Below are 25,602 nucleotides of genomic sequence, written 5' to 3' on the forward strand. Positions count from 1 at the left end.
ATATGATTGACATATTTCTTGCAAAAAAAGAAAAGCTTAAGTTTAAAATTTTAAAAAGTTTTAAAGTTTAAAATTACACTGAAATAATCCAATGTGTGAATGTAATAAATTAAGCCAATGGATGTCATATCGAATTTCTTGTATGACAATTACTTTTTATCTTATCATATGCTTATATAAAGACAGACATAGAGTCAATTTGGTAAAGAAAGAGCTTGATGTTATTACTACAATACCAAAATATATTATTTGAATTTGACATATTATGTGCCAATGTTACCGGTTTTACATGAGTTGCCTGTATTATATAGTTTAATCTCTTCAAAAGGAAAACATTCTTCACGTATTAATATTTAATCTGGGCGTGACCCACCTGCTGATTCAAAAAAATGACCAATGTAGACCATACAATAATAGCGAAAGCCTTAATCGGCCGTTTAACACTTGTGTGTTTGGTTTGCTTTCCATTATAATCCCCAGGCCTATCATATTAAGCAGTGGGAACTGGACCGACTAGATCAACACTAAAGCCAAAAACCTCTTAATACATTAAATCTATATGAAATATTTCAACCGTGCATTTGTTCGTCGCTAGACTAAACATAATTCATGCCGGGTTTTTAAAGTGTGTGGTTCTAGTCGGTGTTTTAAAGATCGAATGGTGAGAATTAGGATTTTCTCCGTTCTTTATATACCCCTTTAAAAATAGACTACCCATTGGGGGTCTATCACGTGACTTGTTGAAATCTCACGAACTGTTAAAAAGTCCAGGAGGATTTAAAAACCTTCTTTCAAAAATGGTAATTCTTATTATTTCATAATAAGGCTACCCACTTGAAAAAATGCGTCTCAATTCCTCAGCACAATGAGCAAAGAAAAACTAAATCGGCTTATATTTGTTGTGTACATTCACATCCTTATAAGCTTTCCACCTTAAAATTCCTTGACACAAATGAACGCAGGCGGGCCTTAGTGTTCGAGCGAGTCACGCTGTACGCTATTTGTAAGGGATTTAGGGCGCGGCAGAGAGGTTTTTTGGCCCAGTCATGCTACTTTATATGTCACTGGATGCATTAAGATCCATTTCAAGCGATAACATTGTAGGCAGTCACAATCAAAACTCCGCAGTCTGAAAAAAAAAATGGAATTTGAAACTTCTGAAATTTTTTTTTGCCCCAGTATAGGTCGAACGATGAAAGCGATGGCAGTGTATCCTTATTGTGCTACATAAATCATATGGTGATATTCACACAATTCGTGTCTGAATAATGTTATCATCTACCGTAAATTCAAAGAATATTATTCAGGTGTGGTTGTTTGGTATTGAATTTGATACACATCAATTTAAAAAAAAAAACACGTTATTTATTGAAATAACAAAATTACGTTTGGGTGTATATAACTGATAGCCCTTGATGTTTTGTATTTGAATTAGGTTATTTGGTGGGTGCTGCTGCTGCCTGAATCGATCGTTAATATTTACTTATGACTCTTAATATTGGGAATTGTTAAAATGGCTGTTGTAATTGCTTAAGGAACATAAAACTGAAGTAGTTATACATACATGTATTGTTTTATGTCCGTTTAAAATTGCACTACTCTCCCATAACAAGAGAGACAATCCGAGTAACAGGTTTTTGGGGACGGGAATTGCAAGGGTTGGTATCGGTGTTTCAGTCCATGAATATTATAGTACTATAGTTTGATTTTAAATGTGCCGTGCATCATTTAAATTATTTAAAAAAAAACTCAGTAAAACATCGGTTTTAAAAAATTTAAAAAAAAATCATCATTAAAAAATATCGATAAGCCTTTGAAATGAAATATCATGGCATACTAAATACATGTCGTGAATCAAGGATCGGCCAGTGATTATTGTTCAGGTATGCATGATCCCATAAAGGTGGGTGGGTCCGGGGGGGGACACACCTTTAAAAGAAATCTATACATATATTTAAAAGAAAAATGTTTCTTGCTATAAAAAAAAAGGGAGCCCCCCCCCCCCCCCCCCGGCCTCTCTGATGCTACGTGCATGCCTATTTTGAATGATCTGCTCATGATATTCGTGCATGTATTTCATTTGTACTACCAAACAATTGTACATGCACATACAGTGCATGTTTAAAAGATTGATTCAATGCACTATTTATATGTACAGTATATATGATAGTTTAAAAACATATCTGCATGATGCAGGTTTGTAGACGAGGAACTGTGGCACATTTCATTAGAAATTCTATTTTAAACTCTCTAAAGTCTATAAATTCCTTATTTGATGCCATTGTTTTTGTCAGTACTGGTGCCAGGATGAACTGTCCAATGTTGTAGTTGAGAATTCAATAACCGTATGTACATGTACATTGTAATAAAGAAAATATACGCATCATTAAAGAAACACACGAGATCTTTTAAAAGGCATTTAAGCTTATTATATATATAAATCTAAGAATTTCCTCGGAGTGTTATAAACTTCGAAAGTGTTTCATTATGTGTACCTAATAGTACATATTATGCATATAATATTACATAATTATGTTTATAAATTGGAAGAAAAGATTAAACAATGTATCCTCTAATTTTCTAGAGAATTATAACGGCATGTAGATTAGAAATTACCGGTAGTTTACCCGAAAATTAGCTATAATATCAATTAAATGCTTAATATAGTTAACATTTTTCAACTTTGAGAAATATTTCAAATTGTCCATCGTGTACCATGCAATATTTTAGATCATCGAGAGAAAAAATTGCATAACATCCCCACCCCAAAAAATAACATTAAAACCCCAGAACTTCTAAATCTTACTACTTTGTCATATTGTTTTATTGTAGCTTTTTAAATAAAAAAAAAATAACAGTTCATAAATGACAGTTTAACCAGTATGTTATTTATGTCTCTGGTTAAACGTGCTTCGCACACAGGGGCTTGGTTGTTGGATAGTGAAGTTCTTAAATATTTGTTCCCGAAGAAAAAATTGATTAAGATTGGTAATCTTAGATGGATTTCTGTGTATTGCAATAAATAAATACACTGAAAACCCCCGATTCAGTCATGTTAAAAAACTGTTCAATGTACATTAAAAAAGTACTATTTTAATGTACATTGAATACACTTTTTTTAAATGACTGAAACGGGGGGTTTCAGTGACTTTATTTATTGCAATACACAGAAATATTATACACATAAGATTACCAATTTTAATCAATTTTTTCTTCGGGAACAAATAATTAGGAAATTCACTATCCAACAACCAAGCCCCTGTGGCTTCGCATTGATTATAATCTATGCCATAATTTAAAAACTTCAGATCTATAAAGTTATTGTGTCAATCCTTTTAATATCATAATTGATTGATAAATATGCTGTTCAAGAACGGCTACTGTCACTGTAATTTTTAATCATTATACAAAGAAAGATAACTCGTATGGCGTGTGACGTAACATCAAAATGGCTTCGTGTGGTAATGGAGTAAACACATGAGAGACTCGTGTGGAAATGGAGAAGTATTCTTCGTTCTTTAACCTTCAAAATAGTATATGTTTTACAGATTTTAGAAACATTTTACGTGTTGTTCAGTATATTCATGTGAAGAGATAGCAATACCCCAGACAGGCGCGCCATGAGTAAATCACAGGTGAAGGAAGCCAATGTGACCCCTCCAGTCAAGGGAATATTGCGTCATTTGAAATGGGAGCACCTGGTCGCTGGCGTCAGTGGAGGGGCTGCATCCACTCTACTTCTACATCCGCTGGACTTAGTAAAAATTCGATTCCAAGGTAAAACTCAGAACTCCAAATAAATATCCAAGCCAAGCATGGTTCTATGATCACATTTCAGACCAGGACCATGATCGTTTAATGATCGTTTAATGATTATTTGTCACAGCTGCTTGTGTTTTCATCGTTGCATATTTATAATACTGTATATTTTTATACTTATGAATTTGAGTACTCTCTTTTGAGAAGTTGACAGACATAGCCTTCATCCATTGAACAGCTGTTGAAGACTATAATGCCTGCCCACTTCGCAAAAGAGAAAAGAATTTGAGTAGATCAACAAGTATAAAGTAATAGTATCTCGTACTGTTAGTTTTAGAAAAAAATTCAATAGTGTGTTGTGGTATCGTGTATATTTTGGAAGTTACTGTACATTCAGCAAAATATTTTAAATAATCAGCGTTACATGTACTGCATTATAAGTTTCAGACCCTAACGTTAAATATAACAAATCCTGTTGATGATCTTTTTAAGAAGTGGTTTGATTTTTTAATCCATGCTTTATTATACATTCCAGTAAATGAAGGGGCCCATACTGTGGGACATGTGGACAGGCCAGAGTATCGAGGCATCATCCATGCCTTCCGGAGTATCCAGAAGAGCAGTGGTTTCTCTGGACTGTACCAGGGAGTCAAACCAAACGTCCTGGGATCAGCCTCCTCCTGGGGCCTCTACTTTATGTTGTAAGATCCTGTTTTAGTTTTATCACACAATATGTTTATTTAACGAGGATGGGTGGTCAGCATATTACCGATCAGATCTACATGCAATCTAATTAAAATCAGCCGTTCTGATAAGCAACCGCTCTTGAGAGCGATAGTGTATCAGAACGGTTGATTTTAATCAAATTGATCTACGTGTACCTGAAAAAAAATTTTCAAATGATTTTTTTTGATACTGTATATCCGGTTTTTTTTTATGTAACAAAATTTGTGAAAATAGGGAAAATCTGTAACACTTTAAATTTGCGTCAGTCATTTTTTGCAATTTAAAAAGTTTCTTATAGAAAATGATACAGGATATAATTTCTGAGTATTGAATTATTTGCGATTTAAAAGAGGTTGTGAAAAAAGCGAAAAATTAGGTCATTGCGAAAATTACCGGATATACGGTATGTAATAATGTAAGTATATATAATTAGTTTAGAAAAATTCCATATATTTTAGCATCAAAATTTGAATATTGTCTTATTTCTTATTTATTATGCCCACCTTCGAAGGAGGCATATTGCTTTGCTGCTGTCTCTTTGTCTCTCTGTTGGTCAGTCGATATGTCTGTCAGTTGTACGCAAGTCATCAAAATATCCATTTTGGACATTCTTGGAGTGTGTTATTGCAACTTGTTTGACATCACATGAAGTGTTAGAATTTATGCACATGAAAAAAGGTCATTGTTCATTCTTACAGCTACAACACAATTAAGACTTCCATGCAAGATGGGGACACTAAGGTGGATTTGGGAGCTGGTAAACATACACTAGCAGCCTCTTGTGCAGGTAGTTTAAAAAAGTGTAACAATGACAAGACTTGAGATATTTTTTTTTTTTCCCTGATCAAGTTAAGAAGCTTTCATGTCAGTTTTAAATTTTTAAACTGACCAAAGCGAAAGAATTAAATCATTCACATCCAGCATCAGGCTATCAGTAATTTTCAGTCTTGTAAACACATTTGTAATACCGTATATACATGTACTTACTAATGACATTCATGCTTAAATATGTGATTGAATAATTTAATGTCAACTTAAAAGTTTTGGTCTACCAGAAAGATATGAATATGGGATATATATGTGTGTGATAAAGATAATGTTCTATGATATTTAAGGAGATCTGATGTAGGACATCAAACTCTCTCTAATCTCTTCCCTCTCTTTTTTTACTTTCACAGTGACCCTAATTAGAACATAAACACATTTTTTTTTTCCTAGGTCTATTTACTTTAGTGCTGACAAATCCTATATGGGTTGTGAAAACTCGATTATGTCTTCAATATGAAGCCAATGCTACCTCCGTCAAATCAGAGAAATACTACTCAGGAATGGCTGATGCCTTGTTCAAAATTTACAAACAAGAAGGTTTCAGAGGATATTACAAGGTAAGCCCAGACCATCAATGAGAGTATTATCAAAACGACTTTGGTGTGGTTTTTCCTGTAGCGTCGCGATCAAGTTTTTTAGCTACATCATGGAAAAACAGTACCCGTTCCTCAACCACAAACTTTCTTATTGGTTGATTTAGCTTACAGCTGATTGGCTGTTGGTGCGGACTAATTATTATATGCATGAACAGAACAACACACTATACTTTATAAAGCTACAATGCATGTATACGATACTTAAGAAAAACTTGCAATTTAGGGCGCACAAAATATACGCTAGTTCTGAACAGATTAACATATTGTACCACTTTTTGTGTAAATACTAGTAATCCATTAAAAGAAATCTTCATTCAGTTTACAACTGTTCAATCATGTACATGTAAACGTAGCTTTACTTGTCCTAAACGAAGTTCTCCTAATAAACAATCTTTTTACTTGGCTAACCGACCTCAGAAAGCGGATCAAGAGTCATCATTTTTATGTAAACATGCCACTGTATGGGGCTTATGTTTTACTAGTTTAAAAGAGTTTCAGAGAAAAGTGAAGAAATGACATCTGCGATAAATTTATGAGGATATTTTGGTATAAATTATTTACACAAAATGTTGTGGGGTAAAAGTAGAATAAACGAATCGGAAACTTGCCTAGCGAAGATGGCTCAGTTCTACATACATGTACACACCCCTTTGCACTTTCCACTTCCCTCTCATGTTCTTTCATAACATTGACTGAGTTGATCGTGACGCTATCAGGAAAAAACACCGCAAAGCGAAGCTAAACCGATAATATTCATTAATTATTTGATTAAAGTCTTATTTTTAGTTGGTCGGGGGTTTGCAGGGCACATTTATTTGATTTCTTGTAAAGTACTAGAAAATTTTGTTATTCAGTAGTTGAGCAGTAGTCAGACTGGTTCAAATAACGTCACCAGATAGCTCAGCTGGTAGAGCACCTGACTAGAGATTCAGGGGGGTCCAGCCAACGTATGACTTCAGCACATTTATTAAAAATTTTCATAACTTTTGTTTTTCAGGGATTCTTGCCAGGAATGTTTGGAATTTCCCATGGTGCTATACAGTTTGTGTGTTATGAAGAATTGAAAACCAGATACAATAATTTTAAGGAGCGACCAATAGATTATAGACTGGTAGGAATACTTCGGGATTTTTTCATTTCATATTTATAAAAAAAACCCATAATATTTGATGAAACATTGAGATATATCTGCAGGCATTCATATATGGCAGAAAAGCAATCAGATTAAAGCAGCCCATTGATTTCCTAAATAAAGATGTTTTTTGTAAGATATTTCTTAAGAGAAATCTTAAGAGATATCAAGGATACTACCTATTTTGTTTCCATCTCTTTCTTTTCTTTTACCTCAAAATCTGAGACCTGGCTGATTGTGTTGTTCAAATACAAAAGAAAACGATGTCATAGATTTTATCTTCACAGCTTTACAGGACTTAATTCAGTCTTTCTTCGTCTTTTCTGTAGAATTCGGCGGAGTACATCACCTTCGCCGCAATGTCCAAAATTCTGGCTGCCACTGTGACTTATCCATACCAAGTCGTGCGTTCTCGACTACAAGACCAGCACAGGAGTTACAATGGCATCGTAGACGTTTTACAGAAAATTTATAGGTAAGATATTCCCACCAATGAAAGGTTTTTTATAATCTGTTGTAATATATATCTATATTTATAATATCTGAATATTTTATAAAAAATGTTAAACTATTTTTTGGAAGTTGAATATTTAATATGTAATGCAATTGAAAATTTTAAGTTTGTTTCATATGTTAAAAAGAATTTTTTAATCTATATCATTGTATTTTTTCTCAATTTTTTTTAAAAGAAAAAAACTATTAATGATTTTATTTTCCAAAATAGTGATGATGTAATGCAGATAGTTTTCAAATGGTACTGTTAAAACCTGTTTTGAAAATTAACAAAAAGTTCGAGCTTTTGACATGAGAATTTTTCAGTGTGTGAGAATTTCTTGTTTTGCCAATGACATAACATGCTAACAGTGTATTGATTTTACTCTGTGTGTTTGTGCGTCACCTCTGTGAATGACATTTGATCCTTCTCTAGGTTTGAAGGAATGCGAGGATATTTTAAAGGAATGATGGTGTATTTGTTTCATGTGACACCTAATATCTGCATTGTCTTCCTTGTGTGGGAGCAAGTGGTCAGTTATAGCAAGGACTCGTGACACTGGCAACCTACCCCTAACAATGACAGCGAGAGGCGTGCTGAATGGATCCAAGAATCTCGTTGGACTTTACGAAACTCAGTATTGATCATTATAAAGAGTGGAGGAGAAGTGAAAAATACATGTTTTACAGGGGTCTGTTGTAGAAAATGCTAATCGTTTCTGTCTACCAAGAGACAGAAAGTCGAAATGAATTTAAGGTTCAGCTTGGGACAAACTGGGATCAAGTTAAATGTACATACAATGTATAGCATTTTATAAGTGGTTTATTTTCTTAGCATATTTTATTCCTAGCAATGGACCACAATACAGGTTGAAGAACTAGATTTACAACACGGCTTATTTTTTAATGTTGTGTATTTATTTTGAACTCTTTTTTTTTTAAATCGATCAGGGGATTTTCTTTATCACTATGACTATTTATTTTTGGAGTTCCTAAACTTTTTTCCATTTGATAACTTCATTTCTTGAATTCATGTACTGACATAGCTGCAGGACTGTAGCTCCCGGTCTGAAAAAATTCGGATGGACGGCCTGGGAGCTACAGTGCCTCCCATAGTAAAAAACTGCAATTTACGGCGCACAAAAAAATGCGCTAGTTTTGGACTGATTAATCTCATTTACGAACACATTTTGTACAAATCTTTGATCCCAAAAAATTCCTCGGACATTTTACTACAGATATCGTCACTTCACTTACTTCTGATAGTCTTTAAAACACCATCACCAGCCCTGTAAATTAAAGAGGTGAAAGTTTGTTTACATTTAAAAATGGCGACTCTCGATCTCGACGTAAATTAACATCCTTCTTTTTCCGAGGTCGGTTATCATGTTTAAGAGAAAATCTGAGGCAAGTGAAGTGACGATATCAGTAGTAAATTTGCTGAAGAATTTAATGGTACTAATTATTTTTACAGAATTTGTGTGAAAATAAGGTTAATAAGTCCAAAACTAGCGCAATTTTTTGTGCGCCGTAAATTGCAGTTTTTTACTATGGGAGGCACTGTAGCTCCCAGGTCGTCCATCCGAATTTTTTCAGACCGGGAGCTACAGTCCTGCAGCTAGTACTGACATAGGGAACCATTTCATTTTTCTTCAACACAGCTTCTTAATAATTCTTTTTTTCTGTTACAAATTTTAGTTTAAATAGTAGGCATAATTTTTCATCAATACATGCACATTTTTGTCAACATTGATCTGTTCTGAGGTTTCATTTTCTGGTAAAATATTATGAAAAGTAGTGCATATTGCATTTATGTGAATTTGACTCTGTCAGTACATGTATTATGTACATGTATTCCCACAGTTTGCAATCTCCCATAGCGACAATGTGTTATTCAATAAACAATTACTTCAGGTCTCTCATGTACCAATGTCTTTCATATTATGAAGAAGAGGGCAATTTGTGGATATTTTTTTAGGGGAGTAGTCAAATGATAGATATAGAGGGAAAGGGGGGGGGGTATTGTTCTGTTCACTGTTATTTCATTTTTTCTAAGGGGAAAAGGGGTGGGGTAGTACTGTTAGTGCCAAAAAGGGGAGATGATTATGTGTTTATTTGTATTCATATTAAGCAGTCCAATTCGTTTAATGTTAATGCTGAAACTTTGGAAAGCTTTTATTATGTGTATTGACATAGTTTTATTCGTACGAATGAAACATATTAAACAGAAGTGTTATATGAATACATGTATGAGATTGAAATATATATTGATTGAAAAATTGAAAGGAAAACAATAAAAAAAATTGATTGGTATGAGGAATTAATGATTGTAAATGATAATAGGAGTTTTCTCTCTTTGCAAAGTTTTGCCTGTTCATTATTGATTAGGGGGGGGGGGGGGGGGGGTTAAGGAGAAACATTAAAAAAAAATTTCATTTAATTTTACAAAACAGGCAAAAATTTATAAAAATATGAAACAAAATATGCCTGTTAGTTTTGCTTGATGATGTGGGAGACTATAAAAATTCTATAATCATTGCAACACATTTAACAAGTAAAACCTTCATTATGACCTAATCATCTCTCTCTCTCTCTCTCTCTCTCTCTCTCTGAGATGATATGAGTTTATATTAAAGGGATTATCTTGAATTGTCTGCCAAATGTTGAATCAGGGTTTTGTTGTTTATTTTTTTAAATCTATTTATTATGTATACATGTTTGTATTGTATTTTTATTAAAGATTGAATTTGATTTTGATTATTTTGATGGGTGTTTTTCAAAGCAGATTGGCATTTCTTAACTTAATCACATGTGTTGTGTGAATGTATGGATGTGAGATACATGTATTTGGACTATATTTTCAAGTTCATATTTTGTGTGCAAGGGAGGAATTTATGCGCAAGAGGAAGCTAGTTTTTTGTTTGTAAATACTGATACATGTATTAATAAATAAAAATGTCAACAAGTTTTAACCGCCATGGTTGATTATTTTCAGGTACGAAGGATTGTGGGCTTTTTACAAAGGACTTACCCCAAACCTGTTACGAGTCACGCCTGCCTGTTGTATAACATTTGTTGTGTATGAAAATATCATTTCTATGTGTCACAAGAACAAGTAATTCTCAATACAGCCTTTGTTATTTATGTGAAGTAAGACTGTGTGGGAGAATGGTCAAGTGTACATGATGAACTTGTATTTCTGTGAATAGATTCTCGTGTGTGAAGAAAAGTTCTTAATGTATGTGGAGAAAATATGGAATTTCTGTTTTTATCTTCTTCCCTTTTTAATTTTTTTTCTGTTTTGGTACACAAGAAGTATTATTTTTATAAATCCATTTTTATTCTAGGAAAACTTGTGATATACGTGTACAATGTTCTATAACTTTGTTGTCATACAACAAAATGTGAATACTCTTGTGAAAATAAAGGATAAAGGTATGAAAAAAAAATTCACAAGTTTCCTTTGGTTTGTTACATGTAGTATCTACAAGCAAGTTGTGTAATTCATTTAGTTGATGTGACATGTGTGTGAAAATCATCACATTGGCACTATGGTCAAGCAAAAACATTGAATTTCAATGAATAAGGAAATTTAAAATGATTCTTTGAGTATTATGAGGTGATCAAATATGGTTGGGGGTTATTGGTTGGGGTTTATCAATTAATAAAGCCCAAAAGGCCTCTTGATTTGATCACCTCATAATATTCAAAGAATGATTTCTTATTGCGTGTGTGTGTGTAAAATTTTCAGCATAAATATTAGAAAAGTCATTGATGAAATGTATTGTATTATACATTACAATCAATTTGTATTGTTATCAACTTATCACAGACAAAGAAAATTGATAAGGTAAAATTAATATTAATTTGTCACGTTTTATACCATTTTAATGAGTTCTATTAGAATTATCATATCTACAAGTTACAAACAGAATATAATACAATATACAAACATTGCAACACATTACAACACAACTTCAAGGAAGCTGATGTTGGATTCCTATCCATTTCAACAATGTGTATAATGCAATGGTTCAGTGTTTGCAGTATAATTTATTAAGAACATGAAAATATTTCTGTGTTTGTAATGACTGAAAATCAAAACAAAATTAATCTGGCATCTTCGAATTCCATATTGCGTTTTTAACATCTTATCAAGTTCAGCTGTATTTGACAAGTTGCTCACTCAAGTCACGTGATATATTCATTGTGGAACACGTGGTCACGTGTCTTAAGTAGGAAGATAAACATGCAGTGGAAACTCGAACGATTCCCATGATGTTGAAAAATATTACATGGATACTATTGACATAGAAAACACAGAGTTTGCTTTGGGTTATTATTGTCAATACGTTAGCATTTTTGGTCGATACTTCGCTCTGGCAGGCTGAGGTATCGAGTGGTATTAAGAGAAATCGAAATGACATGAAAAGGCACAAACACATCCTTTCATCTGGGAGATTCTGCTAGATTGAATATGTACGTAGTGTCTACATCGATTCTGACCATATCTTCACGAATTCTGCAAAAAAAGAAATGGGAAATGTATTATAATAGATGACAGTTTGTCTACTATAAAGAATTAATGAATACATCTTAAAACACATAAGTCGGCAACATGAGTCGATATGACACGATCCCATATGTGTGAAAGCATAGGCGTCGGAAGCAAATTGAAAGTGGGGGGGCTAGACTAATCCTCAGAAATATTGAGAAAAAAGTAATTCCCAAAATCATGGAAATCCTAATCCGTGGGGGGAGGGGGGGGGTATACCTATACTTCCAAAAAAAAAAATTTACTTACCAAACTAATCCGTGGGGGGGGGGGGGGGGGGGCTAGTATGCTTCTGAATCTAACCTCTCAATCTCTCAATCTTTCAACATGTTCAAGGTAAATTTAGGAACAATAGTCTTTCCGGCGAGAAAAAGTGGGGGGGGGGGGGGGCTGAACCCTCTATCATGCTATGTTTGTAATGGTTAGGTATAACTTTGCAAACAAAGTGGGGGGGGGGGGGGGGGGCTAAGCCCCCCCTAGCCCCCCCGGTTCCGACGCCTATGGAAAGTCATAAAAGTAGTTCCATGAGTTGAAAAGGAAGTCATGATTTATTCTCTATCAAATCTAAAGATTGATTTGTTATGTCTTCGAGTGGGGGCGAAGTATTTGCTTTGGTAACGCCCGTTCTTTAACGCGTGGACTCCTTCATACTCCGTAAAACTCTTTAAATACCACTTGACCAAGGGTTACGTCATTACTCCCTCTCCAAGTGTTTTGCTAACATCTGTTCCTTTCCCCGAAGCCAACTTTGACTACGTGAACGTTACATTTACCAGTTACTGAATTACTTTAAAATTTTGACAAAAGTTTACAATAAGAATTTTTTTAATGAATCAAAATAAATGATGCATTGTTGCGGACATTTTTGAAACAGCTTGTACTGGCCTTTATTATTATCACGAGTTCCCCCTAATGTCATTCTTAGTACGGAAGACTTTTAGCGTAACCATGATAACCCGGGTTTTTAGTATTTAAAAGCAAGTTGCAATAAAGTTCTTGAGTAGGTTAACTTTTGTCCCCTTATTTATCAAATCTGCCGGCTGACTCGTCTTCAGAATTATGTGCAAATTTAGATTATAAGGCCAATAATTTAAATATAAATAGTTAATTCTATTCCTATATCATAGTTAATCTAGTCAGTTATATCAGCACATATATATATATATATATATATATTCAATCTACTTAAATACTCATCCTTTGTAGTTAGTTTAACCATGCAGTCCATTTACCCCTTCATAGCTTGCAGCAGATATGTTAGCTCCGGGCCTGAACGGAAATCGGATGGACGACCATCCGATTTTTTCAGACCGGGAGCTACAGACCAGCAGCAACGGTTAATTTTAAAACAAGCTTGTCACACACCTTCATAATTTATCTTGCCGTCGCCATCTACATCCGCCTCTCGCATCATGTCCTGTAGCTCTTTCTCTGTCAGTTTCTCACCAAGGTTTTGCATTGCATATTTTAACTCCTTGGCGTCTATAGAACCGTTACCGTCTCTATCAAAGATTTTAAACGCTGCACGAATGCTGGACTCCTGGTCTGACCCCGGCGGGTTCTTCTCTAGTTCCTTCTTCATAAACGAGGAAAACTCCTTGTATTCTATCCTTTTATTACCTAAAAGGAATTTCGAATATTAAAAAAAAAAAAATTATTAAAATTTTCCATTTGTGTCCCATAGGTAAAAGGTCGGGAAATAAATCCTGAACTACACAATATAATTTTGGTGACGTGAAAGGTCAAGGTCAGAGGTCAACATTAGTTGAAGCTCATTGATATAGGTGGACTTTTTTGGGACATTTTTTCACAAACCTATCATTAAAGTTTTTATTCCAAACATAACTTCAACCAAAGCTAGGTTGTTTTTATTTTTCATTTTAAAGTTAACATTACAGTAAGTTATCTACATGTATAACCATGCATACACTGTATATTATTATTAATCACCTTAGTCTAGCCAGATGCATTGCATTGTTTTAAGGTTATAAAAATATGCCCTTTATTTGAACGAAAGTGTAGACAGTTCATACCATTTTTGTCCAGCACTTTCATGGCCTCATCGACGTCCTTTTTGGTTACGTTCAGTCCCAGGAACCTCATGGCTTTACCCAGTTCATCAGAAGATATATATTTATCATTGTTTTTGTCGAATGTCTTAAAAAGACTTTGTATCTCTAAAGAGAAAAAAAAGCAAAATAATCCCGATGTTAAATCTAAATTGCGTTCACAATAATCATAAATTTTGGACGAAAAGATTTTGTACGTATTTGAGAGTTCAAAAAGGAATTCCTGTTTGTTGAAACATATGCAATTAACATTAAACAAATGGCATATTACTGTATTATTTGTTTGTATGAACTAGTGTAATTTGATGACTTGTGTTTTGTCTAATATATACTGGTAGATTTGATCACTTCGATTAAGACCTTTTGCAATCATTGTTTAATACATATCATCTGTTTAAGGACTATTTTCAAGGACTATTCTCCTTTAAAAAGCATGGCTAAACTATGAACATGTTTATTTTCGTAATTTACGCTGTCCATTTCTTTGATGAGAGAGAGAGAGTGAGAGAGAGAGAGACTAATAGATATCCGTTTTGCAATATGGTACATTAAAGTACATGTAAATGTATTAAAATCTAGCCTGGTAAATATTCTTGAATTGGATGCAAACTTTGATTTGAGCAAGACTGCTTTTAATATGATGTTGTACGTTGAATGTACATAGATTGTTATATGGCATACTAGAATGCATTAAGTGAATATGATTTTTTAAAATCAATTTCGACCTTTTTTTTTTTTTTTACCATTTGTTGTTGTTCTTGTTGTTGAATATATACCATGAAAACTTGGATTTGAAGATTTTAATGAACATAATTTTCCTTAATAAACTGCTTTCTATATAAATTGCTTTTTTGACAAAAAAAAAAAAAGAAATTACAAAAAACCACTTTTATGATGGAACAGAGCATCTAGTAGATATGAAAACATTTGTATGTAACGTGTTGTATACATGCATGTACAGTTTTTCAAAGAATATAGTTACTGTGGTATATTTGAAACCTCAAAATGAGCGGTGTACTATGTATTCATCAGTCTCGTGACGTTATATTATGCTCATACACTCAAACCTAAATCGCTGAAAAAGTTTTTACTGTAGGGTGTTTTCATTTTATAAATAATAGATAGCCATAACAAAGGAGGCTGTCCGAATCGATAAATTATGATATTGAGTACGTATTGAACCACAAGTATATAGCTTAATTCTCTAAAATAAGTTCATAACGCTTTTTAAAAGATTAGTTCGACATTTTTGAGAACCGATCGAAGTCCTTGGCTATATAATCCGTCTCTTAATTGACTCAACACCTATTAACTGGATTAATAAAACTTAAATCTACACCCTCTGGTTAATTACAAGCTTACCTGTCTAAATATAAGGAAACATAGTGGCCATATTTTTTTTTTTTGTAAAGCTCTGACTTTTACATTTCTGGGTAGTAAAAATGTCATCGACCTTTACGTCGACACAGAAAAATGGAAAGAAAATTTACTTAGTAATATTTTCTTTAAAAGGTTTCAGTATGAGTTATAAACTTCAGTTTGATTTCGTACCAATATTAAAGGTCTAGATATCTTCAGTTTCAAAGGTTATGAACCAAGTCTTCTACATGTATATGTTACAAAAAGTATTGTTGTAGGGATTTTTCATATAGGTAATAAAATGCATGCTCTAAATATTTTTAAAAATCCGATGAAAAATGTCTCTGTGTCAATATCCTTAAATTAATAGATTTTAAAATTTCACAACCTACAGAGTTTTATTTAAGAACAAAAAAAATAAAAAACAAATACAAAAAACCAAGCGATGTTCTTCAATAACAAAACTTATGATATTCTTGATGCAATTTCAAAGATTTTTTTTTCCTTCAAAAGTCCTTCTAAGTTCTTAAAAGGTTTGACGTGTAATAACTCTTCAGCCTTAATCCTGCTTTTAATCGCGGAATATGACACGTTTTTACCTGCGTTTTTAAACTGTTGACACAATTGCATTGTTTTCAAAACAAACTCTTTCACGCAAGACTCTACGGTGACTGGATTAAGCTTTTTCAAAGAAAAGATTAGCGGTCTACTTGTGTCATACTTTGTAACAAAATAACCAGTAAAAACCCAATTAAATAAAAACACCGCATGGAAGTTCGAATGGACAACACCTGCTTCTTGTAAACTAATAAACAGATTTAAAGTTACTTGACCATTGGTAATAATCCAACACCTTTCTCCGGGGTTGTTTTTAATGTGCAGTAATCTAATACCAATTTCAAAGGTGACCACTTTTGATTTACAATTTTTTCTATAATATTCTTTAATATCAGTTTTATTTACGCATGAGAGAGAGAGAGAGAGAGAGAGAGAGAGAGAGAGAGAGAGAGTTAAATTACCTGCTTCTAAGTTTCTGTCTGCTTTTTTCTGTAAGAAAAAAAAAATAAAATAGAACTCCATGAGTTACGTGTTAGACGTATTACAACAGAATACCTTAAGTTTATTTTAGTAAAATTATTAATATTGTCAGATTTACTTGCAACCTATTATCAAATCAATGTCAGATTTTTTTCTCTAGTACCTTTGAAACGCCATGTTTGACAATTCATATTTTTCAAATGTTTACACATGACACGTGGTTTTCTCATTTTTCATAGATTCACTGAACATATATCTATGTCAATTTAAAAAACAAGCCTGGTCGGCGCAGACTCTTTTCTGAACTGCGTGTGGGTATTTATTTGTGAACGATTTATTGAATGTTGGCAAAATCTCCGGGGTCGTCTATTAAGATGTAGTGTCAATATTTAACCAGCAATTTATAACAAATCAAAGCTATATGCTATTCGTGCAAGGTTCAAGCAATATTCACCTTGGATTCAAAGAATTAAGCGAAACTTTAAATAGAAATTTAATTAAGATGTCGGAAAAGTGAAAGGTGATTTAGCTAATGCAAACAAGATTCATCGTGAAAAGAAAACCTGAAACTTTTGTTCATTTTTTATCATCATCGGGTTTTGCATTTCTTATCAATTGAAAAAATCATAATTTTGTTACACATACTATAATTCGCATCACTTATGATTAAACTGACATAAGAACCTTAAAAATGTACCTTTGACGTCATTTTCAATCAAATCTAGCCAATATCCACAGACACAAGAATATCACGATTTTCACTTCAGATATACTCTAAATAAAACGTTAACCGAGATGTTTTCACAGACTGCAACACAATTTTACATTTTGTCCAAACGAATCACCAAAAAAAAAAAAAAACAACTCCATGCAGCAAATGTATGACTTGGTTTCCAACGCAAGCTCTTCTGTACTATAGCGTGGACAACTGGCGTCCGCAGCGACGGGCTTTAAAGGGACATGTCGACCCAGAACTCAATAGCCCCGTTCCCCCTTTTTATTCACTGATCGATTCTCGTCAATCTGAACAAAAGATTTAATGGATCCTAAATGGAAAACCTCCATATTCAAAGAATTGAATATATAATTCGGCGACATTTTTGTTGCAAAGGCCCGCGGAAGGTAGTTTTTCAATCAAGTATATGTTGTATAATTGTCATTAGCTAGACATGATAAATTAACAACATGCTGTTATCAAATTATTGGATTCAATAAATACTTTGAATACTTTGGCACTTTTTGATACAAAAAATGGGGGGGGGGGATGAAAGGGAAGAATTGGGATAAATATCTATTATTTTTTATATGCACAAGTTTCCCAATGAAATTAAATATTGATAATGAATGCTGGTGTTTATTTGTTTGTTTTTGTTTTTTAATTGAAAAGCGATTTTCAAATCTCTTGAGCTTCATTCCCCTAATTTAGATTATTAACCTCGACTTATATATGTAATGAGGAGTTTCACTTATGAAGGCCGCGTACTTAGAAATTCCAAACCGATAAACCCCGAAAATCCTTGGTCAAATAAATTTAACCGCGGCACGTTTGTTCATCTTTAGTGTAAAACCAAGTACAATGTACATATAAGTATCCATTTAAAACTGACTCCGCTCGAATTTCCTAAATCTACGCAATAAGCCGATTTTTTAAACACATTTATCAAATAGAGACATGAAAGGAACCGACTTTAAGTATTTTAAAAATGAATTAGACCGCTCGGAACGAGCGTGTTTTAAATTTAGTTCAGTTAAATTGCGACCGATTAGTACTAAAGTATACAATACATGCAATTGCAAAACATGAATTTTTGCAAACATCCAAATGTATAGCTATTGGAATATTGTATTCTTTGCACATTTGTATCTCTAAATCTTGCACTCTTAAAAAATAAGCATTATTCCTCTGCCCTAAATACATATGCATTCATCTGTGTTTATTTCAACACTGATGTTATTGAACACATTTTGAAATGCTTCAAGTTTGCTAGTGTTAACATGGTGAAAATCTTTATCACGGAGTTTATTGCCACATGTGGGTAAAACTGAACGTCTTTATAGTTTTATAGTATACAAGTTTATAAAACGATAAAACCATCGCAGGTACGAATCATTGATTATTTACATGTACATAGCGGTCCTTGCAAATCGCTTGACTTTGTTGTACAACAATCTTGTGTAGAGAATAGTAAAGAAACCACCCCAATTGGTTTCCCTGTTTTCCTTTAGTTAATGGTTTTTCTTTCTCACTGAATTTTAAAGAAAATATTATAATATGTGAATTTAACACACTGTATTGCATTACATGTATGACATTGCAAGACAATCGTTGCCCTGTAGAATAGTAAAACAAGGCCTACTTTAAGGACATATACATGTTGCATACCAGACCCTGTCAATTTTACTTTTTCGATGGTATTACATTTAGACCATGTATATGTTCACTTGTCAAAATAGTTTTCTCAAAGTACCTTTTTTCAGGTCATCAGTTTTCTTTCAAATATAACTATGATATAAAGGGAAAACCGTCGCGAAGGTAAAGATAGCGACATCGAGAATTATTCGTATTAAGATACATGTAGTTCTTCCAAATAAATCAAAATGTTTTTATCACCGCCCCCCCCCCCCCCTTCCTCCCCTACCGAAGTTCTGACCTTCTGTTGCATTGGCTTTCTTTGGACAGTTTCCGTTAAAAATTGACAATGATTTTTAACTTATCCCCAGTAATTTCTTGTTCGCCCATCTAATTTATTTTTGATATCTCCTATATTACAGGAAGTATTTATTTTGCCTGTAAAAATATTCTGCTAATAGTTACATGTTTATTCACCACGGGGGGTCTTTTTATCTTACAGTATACTTACATATATACTCTTAAATGCAAACGTACGCTTAGTTGTAATTCAGGTAAAAAAAAATGTTATATCAAAGATGACCATTTGTGATATACATGTACTAGTATTTAAAAACGTGTTGTTCTTAAGATTTAGGTATTAAATCATAACTGGTATCAAAATAAGACTCTCTATCAATATTTTAAATAGTTCGATCTGATATAAAAATGAAAGTTTTCTTGTCTGTAGAAGATATTCCAAGTTTTATTCCGTCCATGAATAATTCTGTGACCTTTATTCATATACCGTACAAACAAGGTGTTTGAGGCCACGCTATTCCAAAGATGTTTTCATATTTCAATCCAAGAATATATATACGACAACAATGGAGAGATTTAGACAGGTTTAGACTTTCCTGCTGTTTAAGTGCGTATGGTAAAAATAAGTCAATGCCGTAAACAACTCTGAAAAGATCTAAATTCATAGATAAATTGACAAGAAACGTAACATGTATTGTACCTTGTACCGTTCATTTTAGGGTTCTGCGCATGTTCCATTGTATTAACACACAGATCAAGCAGTTGCTTCATTTAGCATGTCAATTTGAATCAAAGACACACGACAGTTACTCAAAGGAGGGCATGGTCCGGCGTATATAGATATATGAAGGACAATGGACCACATGGGATGTTTTTAAATCACTCTGCTTTTTTTTCCAAAATGTATATACATATGTCGTTATAATGAATTGTTAGTATATTTATTATCATTTGATATCATTTTAAAGGTCACCAAATCTAGGTCTGTTCGATGCGTAATTTTGGTTTAGATTTGTTTGATACTTCGTATAAACACTGAAATTATGTTTACCTTATATTTATACTTGTAAAGGAATCTCACGCAAAGTTAAGAAAGTGTGCGGGATCAATGAAAGGGTTACGCTTATACGGGTTTACAGTAAAACTAGACTATTATAAAGTAAAAATCCTATATCTTAAACGATCAGATAAAAATAAATAAATATGGAAAAAAAAATACAGCAATGTGGATCGAGTTATTTAAATAGATTGCACGAATGATTCCAACTTAGCAATGAAAAAGCACCAACTGCATATGATGGATACTGCAGAAACCACGATATTACTCGACACGAATAGATACTCTTGTAGATCTAAATATAGTACAGTATACTTAAATTTGATTCATTCCGCTGAATCTGTCTATATAATGGGGTAACTAAAACAGCGAAGAATTGCAAGAATAAGATTTATTGAGAATCGGCTGTTACTAGTATTCATATTTTAAAATATGTACATTTCATGTAAACACACTTTAAAAACAATAATTTTTTAATTACAAACTTAGAGTAACTGAATCACGATTCCCTTTTTCATTTATTATTCTATTTGAACACTTTTGAATGACACCATAAAGCTAGGATATTATGATTACGGTTACACAATGATAATTTCTCTCTAAGAAAAAAATTCATATCTGAACAGTGAATTTTAAGGTTTACATTAATGTCAACGTTAAGCATGAAATATTAATAAATTCATTTTCATAACTGATGATGATGAAACGAACATAAACTCACCTTCCCTTTGTTTTGAGACATTTTCGTAATTAAGAACAGCTAAAAACAATAAGAATGATTAATTCCAGTCCAATAACTTCCTCTTATATCATGACTGGGGAGAGAGGTCCGAGTATACGATGGAATACACTACTAAATGGGGGGATTACGATCACCGGGACTAACTGTACACGTCGTACAATGGTAGAAATAGCGACGGTATCAACATCAGTGTATTTTGTAAAATCATGTATTTGTATACTCTGTATATGCGACGCTAATGGTACGACTCTTTGATACTTTTATGTAATATTATATAATCTGTAAACGACAAATTAAATTTCTATACAGTGATGTAAATTGTAAATATTATTCATTCTGAATCAATGGTTTTTATTTAATTGACTTTTTTAAAGGAAACATAAGTATTTCACTCTATACTGACCTAGATACTCCTAGATATTCAATATAGAACCATGCATTTTAACATGAGCTTGGACTTTCAGTAGGATGTAAATATCTATTTCTTGCGTCAAAACAAGATAAAATGACATTGGTTTCAAGCGAAATATACATGTACACCGATTGCGTATAGTCTTCTCTCAAAACCCAGACAAATCTTGTTGATTTCAAAGAGCCGTGACTGAGTGGCCTACAATGATATAGACAGGCCTACGTCACATTGCTGTTTGACACAACTACCCCAAAGTCCAAGCTCTTGTTAAAATGGTTCTAAGTAAATCGAGAGAAGGTGATCTAAGATCACTCCTTTTTTCGTAAAATTCATATCAATTTTCAATACCGTACAGTTCAAAGAGTATTCAAAGAAATACAAGTTCCTAATTACAATGTTCATGTATCTTTATCGTTGTATAATTATAATCTAATTTTTGTAGACTCTTATTGATTGTTCTCTTTATATACTTTTCGATTAAATGTTTCGACTTCCAACGCTTTAAAGAAACATGTTTCTCCTAATATAACGAATCCCGTCTCAATTTTGCTTGTTGCGTTAGTCCCCGTGATTTATAAAAATTCTTTAACCAAATATTATCATCGAGATCAATTCGTTCCATTCATTGATTTTGGACCTTGGAACCGTAATGAAATACCCAACCAATGTTTAATTAGGAACAGCGAATCGATACCCAATTTGTAATCTCTGTGTTTATTTTTAAAGATATGAAGCATCCTTAACTTCTTTGATGACAAGGTGGTATAAGAAGAGTGAACCTATTCTTCTTTCCGTGGTCAAAAGAAGAGGGAATGTTTTTCTCTAACATCATCATGAATATACGTTTTCTTCGCACGGGATATTAATGAATCGATCGGAGCTCAATGCTTTCTCTTTTAAACTTTGAAAAAAAATAACTCTGACAACACAATGGACCTGATCCTCTCATTCAATCTCGTGTCCGCCAATATATAGACGACTTTCCTCCGATGATTTTAATGAGCTAAATGCGTTGGAATAAAAGCCCTTGGAAAACTATCAGATTTAAGCTTTCGAATGCAAGCGTCCCCATAGGCTTTATTCTTTTCTTGTAGATAGTCATTGAAAATAATAAAAGGAATCAACTCAAAGATATATATATATAATAGTAGATTAAGATTTGAGGTTATAGAAGTTTGTTACAATAGCAGTGGCACAGTTTTAATCGATATTTACACGGATACTCTCATACATTTTTTATATTGATTCAAAGAACAGACACTCCTTTTCCAATGTCAACTTTATATCAACTTGCTCTTCATCATTTTTCGAAATAAAAAAAAAACCACGTTAACTTCTTGTATACGTGTAAGATACTCAGTAGTTCATGTTATGTTTTTAGTTTCTTGCTCTGACGTAAACATTGCTTTTCCCAAATCTAAATTGAACTGATTTATATTTTGGTATTAATCAGCACAGTTCGATCGAGCATTAATCAGCACAGTTCGATCGAGCCCAACAAATGATAAGTGTGGTAGGTATCAGAATTATGCTCCTCGTCCGAACACATATTCTCTGATTTGGTCGTATACCACTATTTTTACCACTGTAAGATAGTATTTTCGATCTACCAATAAAATGGTATTGTCCTACAGACCCAGTTTAATTAACGATAAAAAAATTCATCCAATGTGTTTGCAATGAAGCAAAACAATTCTAAAACTCTACTCCGGAAAGAATAAGTAATATTAAAATAACTAAAACCGAACCGATTTTTCACAGCTCAGACTTACGCCAAAAACCGTTGTCAATAATAATTATAAGACCTGAACTCGGAACAAAATTTTGCTCATTTGATATTCGCTATTTACTAATAGGTTCCCATTGTTGTGGGAATTATCTTTGAAAAAGTGAGTCTACAGAATCTGAAGTTTTGTCTCTGGATAATACAGTATTTCCTACATGATCTTTGGTCATGATATTTTCAATATTTGTATCGGCCATGTGGTGAATTCGCTCCGATTGGCTACATTGCAACTATATGGGACGTAAATACCTGGGATGAAGGCTTGTCAAGAGACACAGTTAGACTATTTTTAATCAACTTCTAATTAACCAATGCAAGTAGTTCCATTTTAAACATGCATGTTTTTCCCTAAAATTTCTCAGTGGGTGCTAAATAGGCACACTGGGTTGATATTAAGGTATGGGTGGAAAGAAGGTTTGAAAAAATACTTCCTTGAAAAAAAGTCAAAACAAGATATCTTTGAGAAAATGTTCACTAGTGATACCCCCGCTTGTTGTGACTGTACAAAATAAGCAAAGTCGTAATCAGAAAGATGACATCGAATTAATAAAAAAAAAATGGATCCCATTATATGGCAAACCTAAACAAAGAGTGTGCTAAAATTTCAAGCAGCTGCGATACATAGTAGCTGAGAAATCTTTGACAACATTTTTTAGGCAAAAAATAAAAAAAGTAGTCATTTTTGTTAAAATTTCAAGCATATGCGATGACTAGTTTGTGAGAAAAATGCTACAGAAATGTTACGGACAGACAGACAGACGTACAGACAGACGACACATAAAGGTAAAACAATTTAAAGGGGCATGGTCACGATTTTGGTCAAATTCTATTTTTATGTTTTTATTATTAACAATGCTTTAGAAATGCATTTCTAATGATCAAATAAAATTTGAGAGTCATTCGTAGAGTTATAAGCAAGATACTGGGCTCACAATTCTTTGTCATGTAAACAAGGCTCGTGCCCTGTTTTTGTTTACATAGGTTCAATATACCAGTAAAAAATATTTTTCTAGCTTATTTGTCTATCGTTTTATTTATTCTAAGCATAGATAAACAGTTTCTAACGTTTAACACATTCATTTTAGGTTTAAAACTGAAATTTTTACTTCAACGTTCAAAATGTAAACAAACGTTTTGTTTACATAGCAAAGAATTTCAAGCTCTGTAGCTCGCTTATAACTCAACAAATGGCACTCAAATTTGGGTTGCCCATTTAAATTGCCTTTCTGTAGCATTGAAAATATTAAAATCGAAAAAATAATCAGGCTTTAACCAAAATTGCGACCATGCCCCTTTAACCCCCTCTCCTTCGGAGCGATCTTTGTTGTTTATAAGGTAGTAAAGAGACCAATGTTAACAAATATTTTGGAGTGAAAGTGGATTTGTTTGGTAGGAATATTGTACATGTAAGGGTCCTATATATCTCGATTGATTTTCTCGTGCATGTAGTTTGGATTTGTTGTTGGAAAAACAATTGTCCTATAACTGTGCAAAATTTGAATTGATTTGAGCCAGTGGAATGTTTTTGTATGATTTTGTTTGTTTGTATAAAGGAATGGTATGGTAAAGTAAATGTGTCCATTTAGTGTGCCAGGATTTGACATTATTGTAATACCAGGAGGGGTCATACTAAAACAAGACCAGCAAAGATAACAAGTCCAACATGAGTCCCGCAAGAAATGAAGGCAAATGAGTCATGAATAGAATATTGTATGTGTAAAAAAAAAAAACCCATTAAAACAATCGTTCTTTGACTAAATAATTGTTGGAGAATGATAATTTTACAGGCTGTTAACGTTATGCAGATCCATATTAACAAAGAAAGGCAACTCTGAGAAACATGTACTATACAATAAAACTGCAACAATTGAACTGATTAACAGAGATAAATAAAAAAGATGATTAAAATATGTAAAAAAAATCATAAAATGAATAAATATACAATAAGCCAACACATTCTAGTTCACAATAGAGTAGACTATGTGATCTTGTTACGATTTTACGAAGGTAGTCATTCGTATAATATTTTCACTGGTTTGGGACGGCTCCATATAAAAAATGTGACGTATCATAAAACATTCCCGATATAACTTTATAAGACAAGGTCCCATGCCACCTTATAAAAAAATATTGTATCTGATTATTTAATAATCAGTTTGCATGCGTATTTTCAAACTGCCTTTTGGAAATTCTTATACAAAAAATAATTTGAAAAAACATTAATTCACTCAGGTATTCTAATAATGACACAACTCGCCAGTGACACATCGTGACGTACAGAGTAGGATTATCTCTTTCCTTATACAGATAATACCGTTTATATCTTAATAAATTGAAAGTATGTTTGTTCAAGTTATGTTTTCGTTCTTTAGGCGAATGATCGGCAGGGCTGGGTCTGAAG

General features: G+C 33.0%; 2 protein-coding genes across 4 annotated transcripts; one reads left to right on the forward strand and one right to left on the reverse strand.

Moving 5' to 3' along the window:
- Positions 1-3,475: 3,475 nt before the first annotated feature.
- On the forward strand, positions 3,476-10,753 carry LOC105332961 (solute carrier family 25 member 32). 2 transcript variants are annotated; one of them, XM_011435722.4, is made up of 7 exons: positions 3,476-3,777; positions 4,295-4,460; positions 5,184-5,272; positions 5,704-5,870; positions 6,907-7,020; positions 7,371-7,516; positions 10,529-10,753. In XM_011435722.4, the coding sequence occupies exons 1-7, from the start codon at positions 3,621-3,623 to the stop codon at positions 10,650-10,652; spliced, it is 963 nt and encodes a 320-aa protein (XP_011434024.3). In that variant the 5' UTR covers positions 3,476-3,620; the 3' UTR covers positions 10,653-10,753. The 2 variants fall into 2 exon arrangements, with proteins under 2 accessions (XP_011434024.3, XP_011434025.3); XM_011435723.4 differs by lacking the exon at positions 10,529-10,753 and adding an exon at positions 7,970-8,181.
- Positions 10,754-11,661: 908 nt separating this feature from the next.
- On the reverse strand, positions 11,662-21,125 carry LOC105332960 (uncharacterized). 2 transcript variants are annotated; one of them, XM_066084270.1, is made up of 5 exons: positions 20,983-21,125; positions 16,536-16,563; positions 14,122-14,265; positions 13,454-13,708; positions 11,662-12,055 (listed from the first exon to the last, which is right to left on the reverse strand). In XM_066084270.1, the coding sequence occupies exons 1-5, from the start codon at positions 21,001-21,003 to the stop codon at positions 12,024-12,026; spliced, it is 480 nt and encodes a 159-aa protein (XP_065940342.1). In that variant the 5' UTR covers positions 21,004-21,125; the 3' UTR covers positions 11,662-12,023. The 2 variants fall into 2 exon arrangements, with proteins under 2 accessions (XP_065940342.1, XP_065940343.1); XM_066084271.1 differs by lacking the exon at positions 20,983-21,125 and adding an exon at positions 17,252-17,471.
- Between the last annotated feature and the right edge of the window lie 4,477 nt (positions 21,126-25,602).

This window comes from Magallana gigas, chromosome 5, assembly GCF_963853765.1.
Source record: "Magallana gigas chromosome 5, xbMagGiga1.1, whole genome shotgun sequence".
In the NCBI taxonomy this organism is placed as follows: Eukaryota; Metazoa; Mollusca; class Bivalvia; order Ostreida; family Ostreidae; genus Magallana; species Magallana gigas.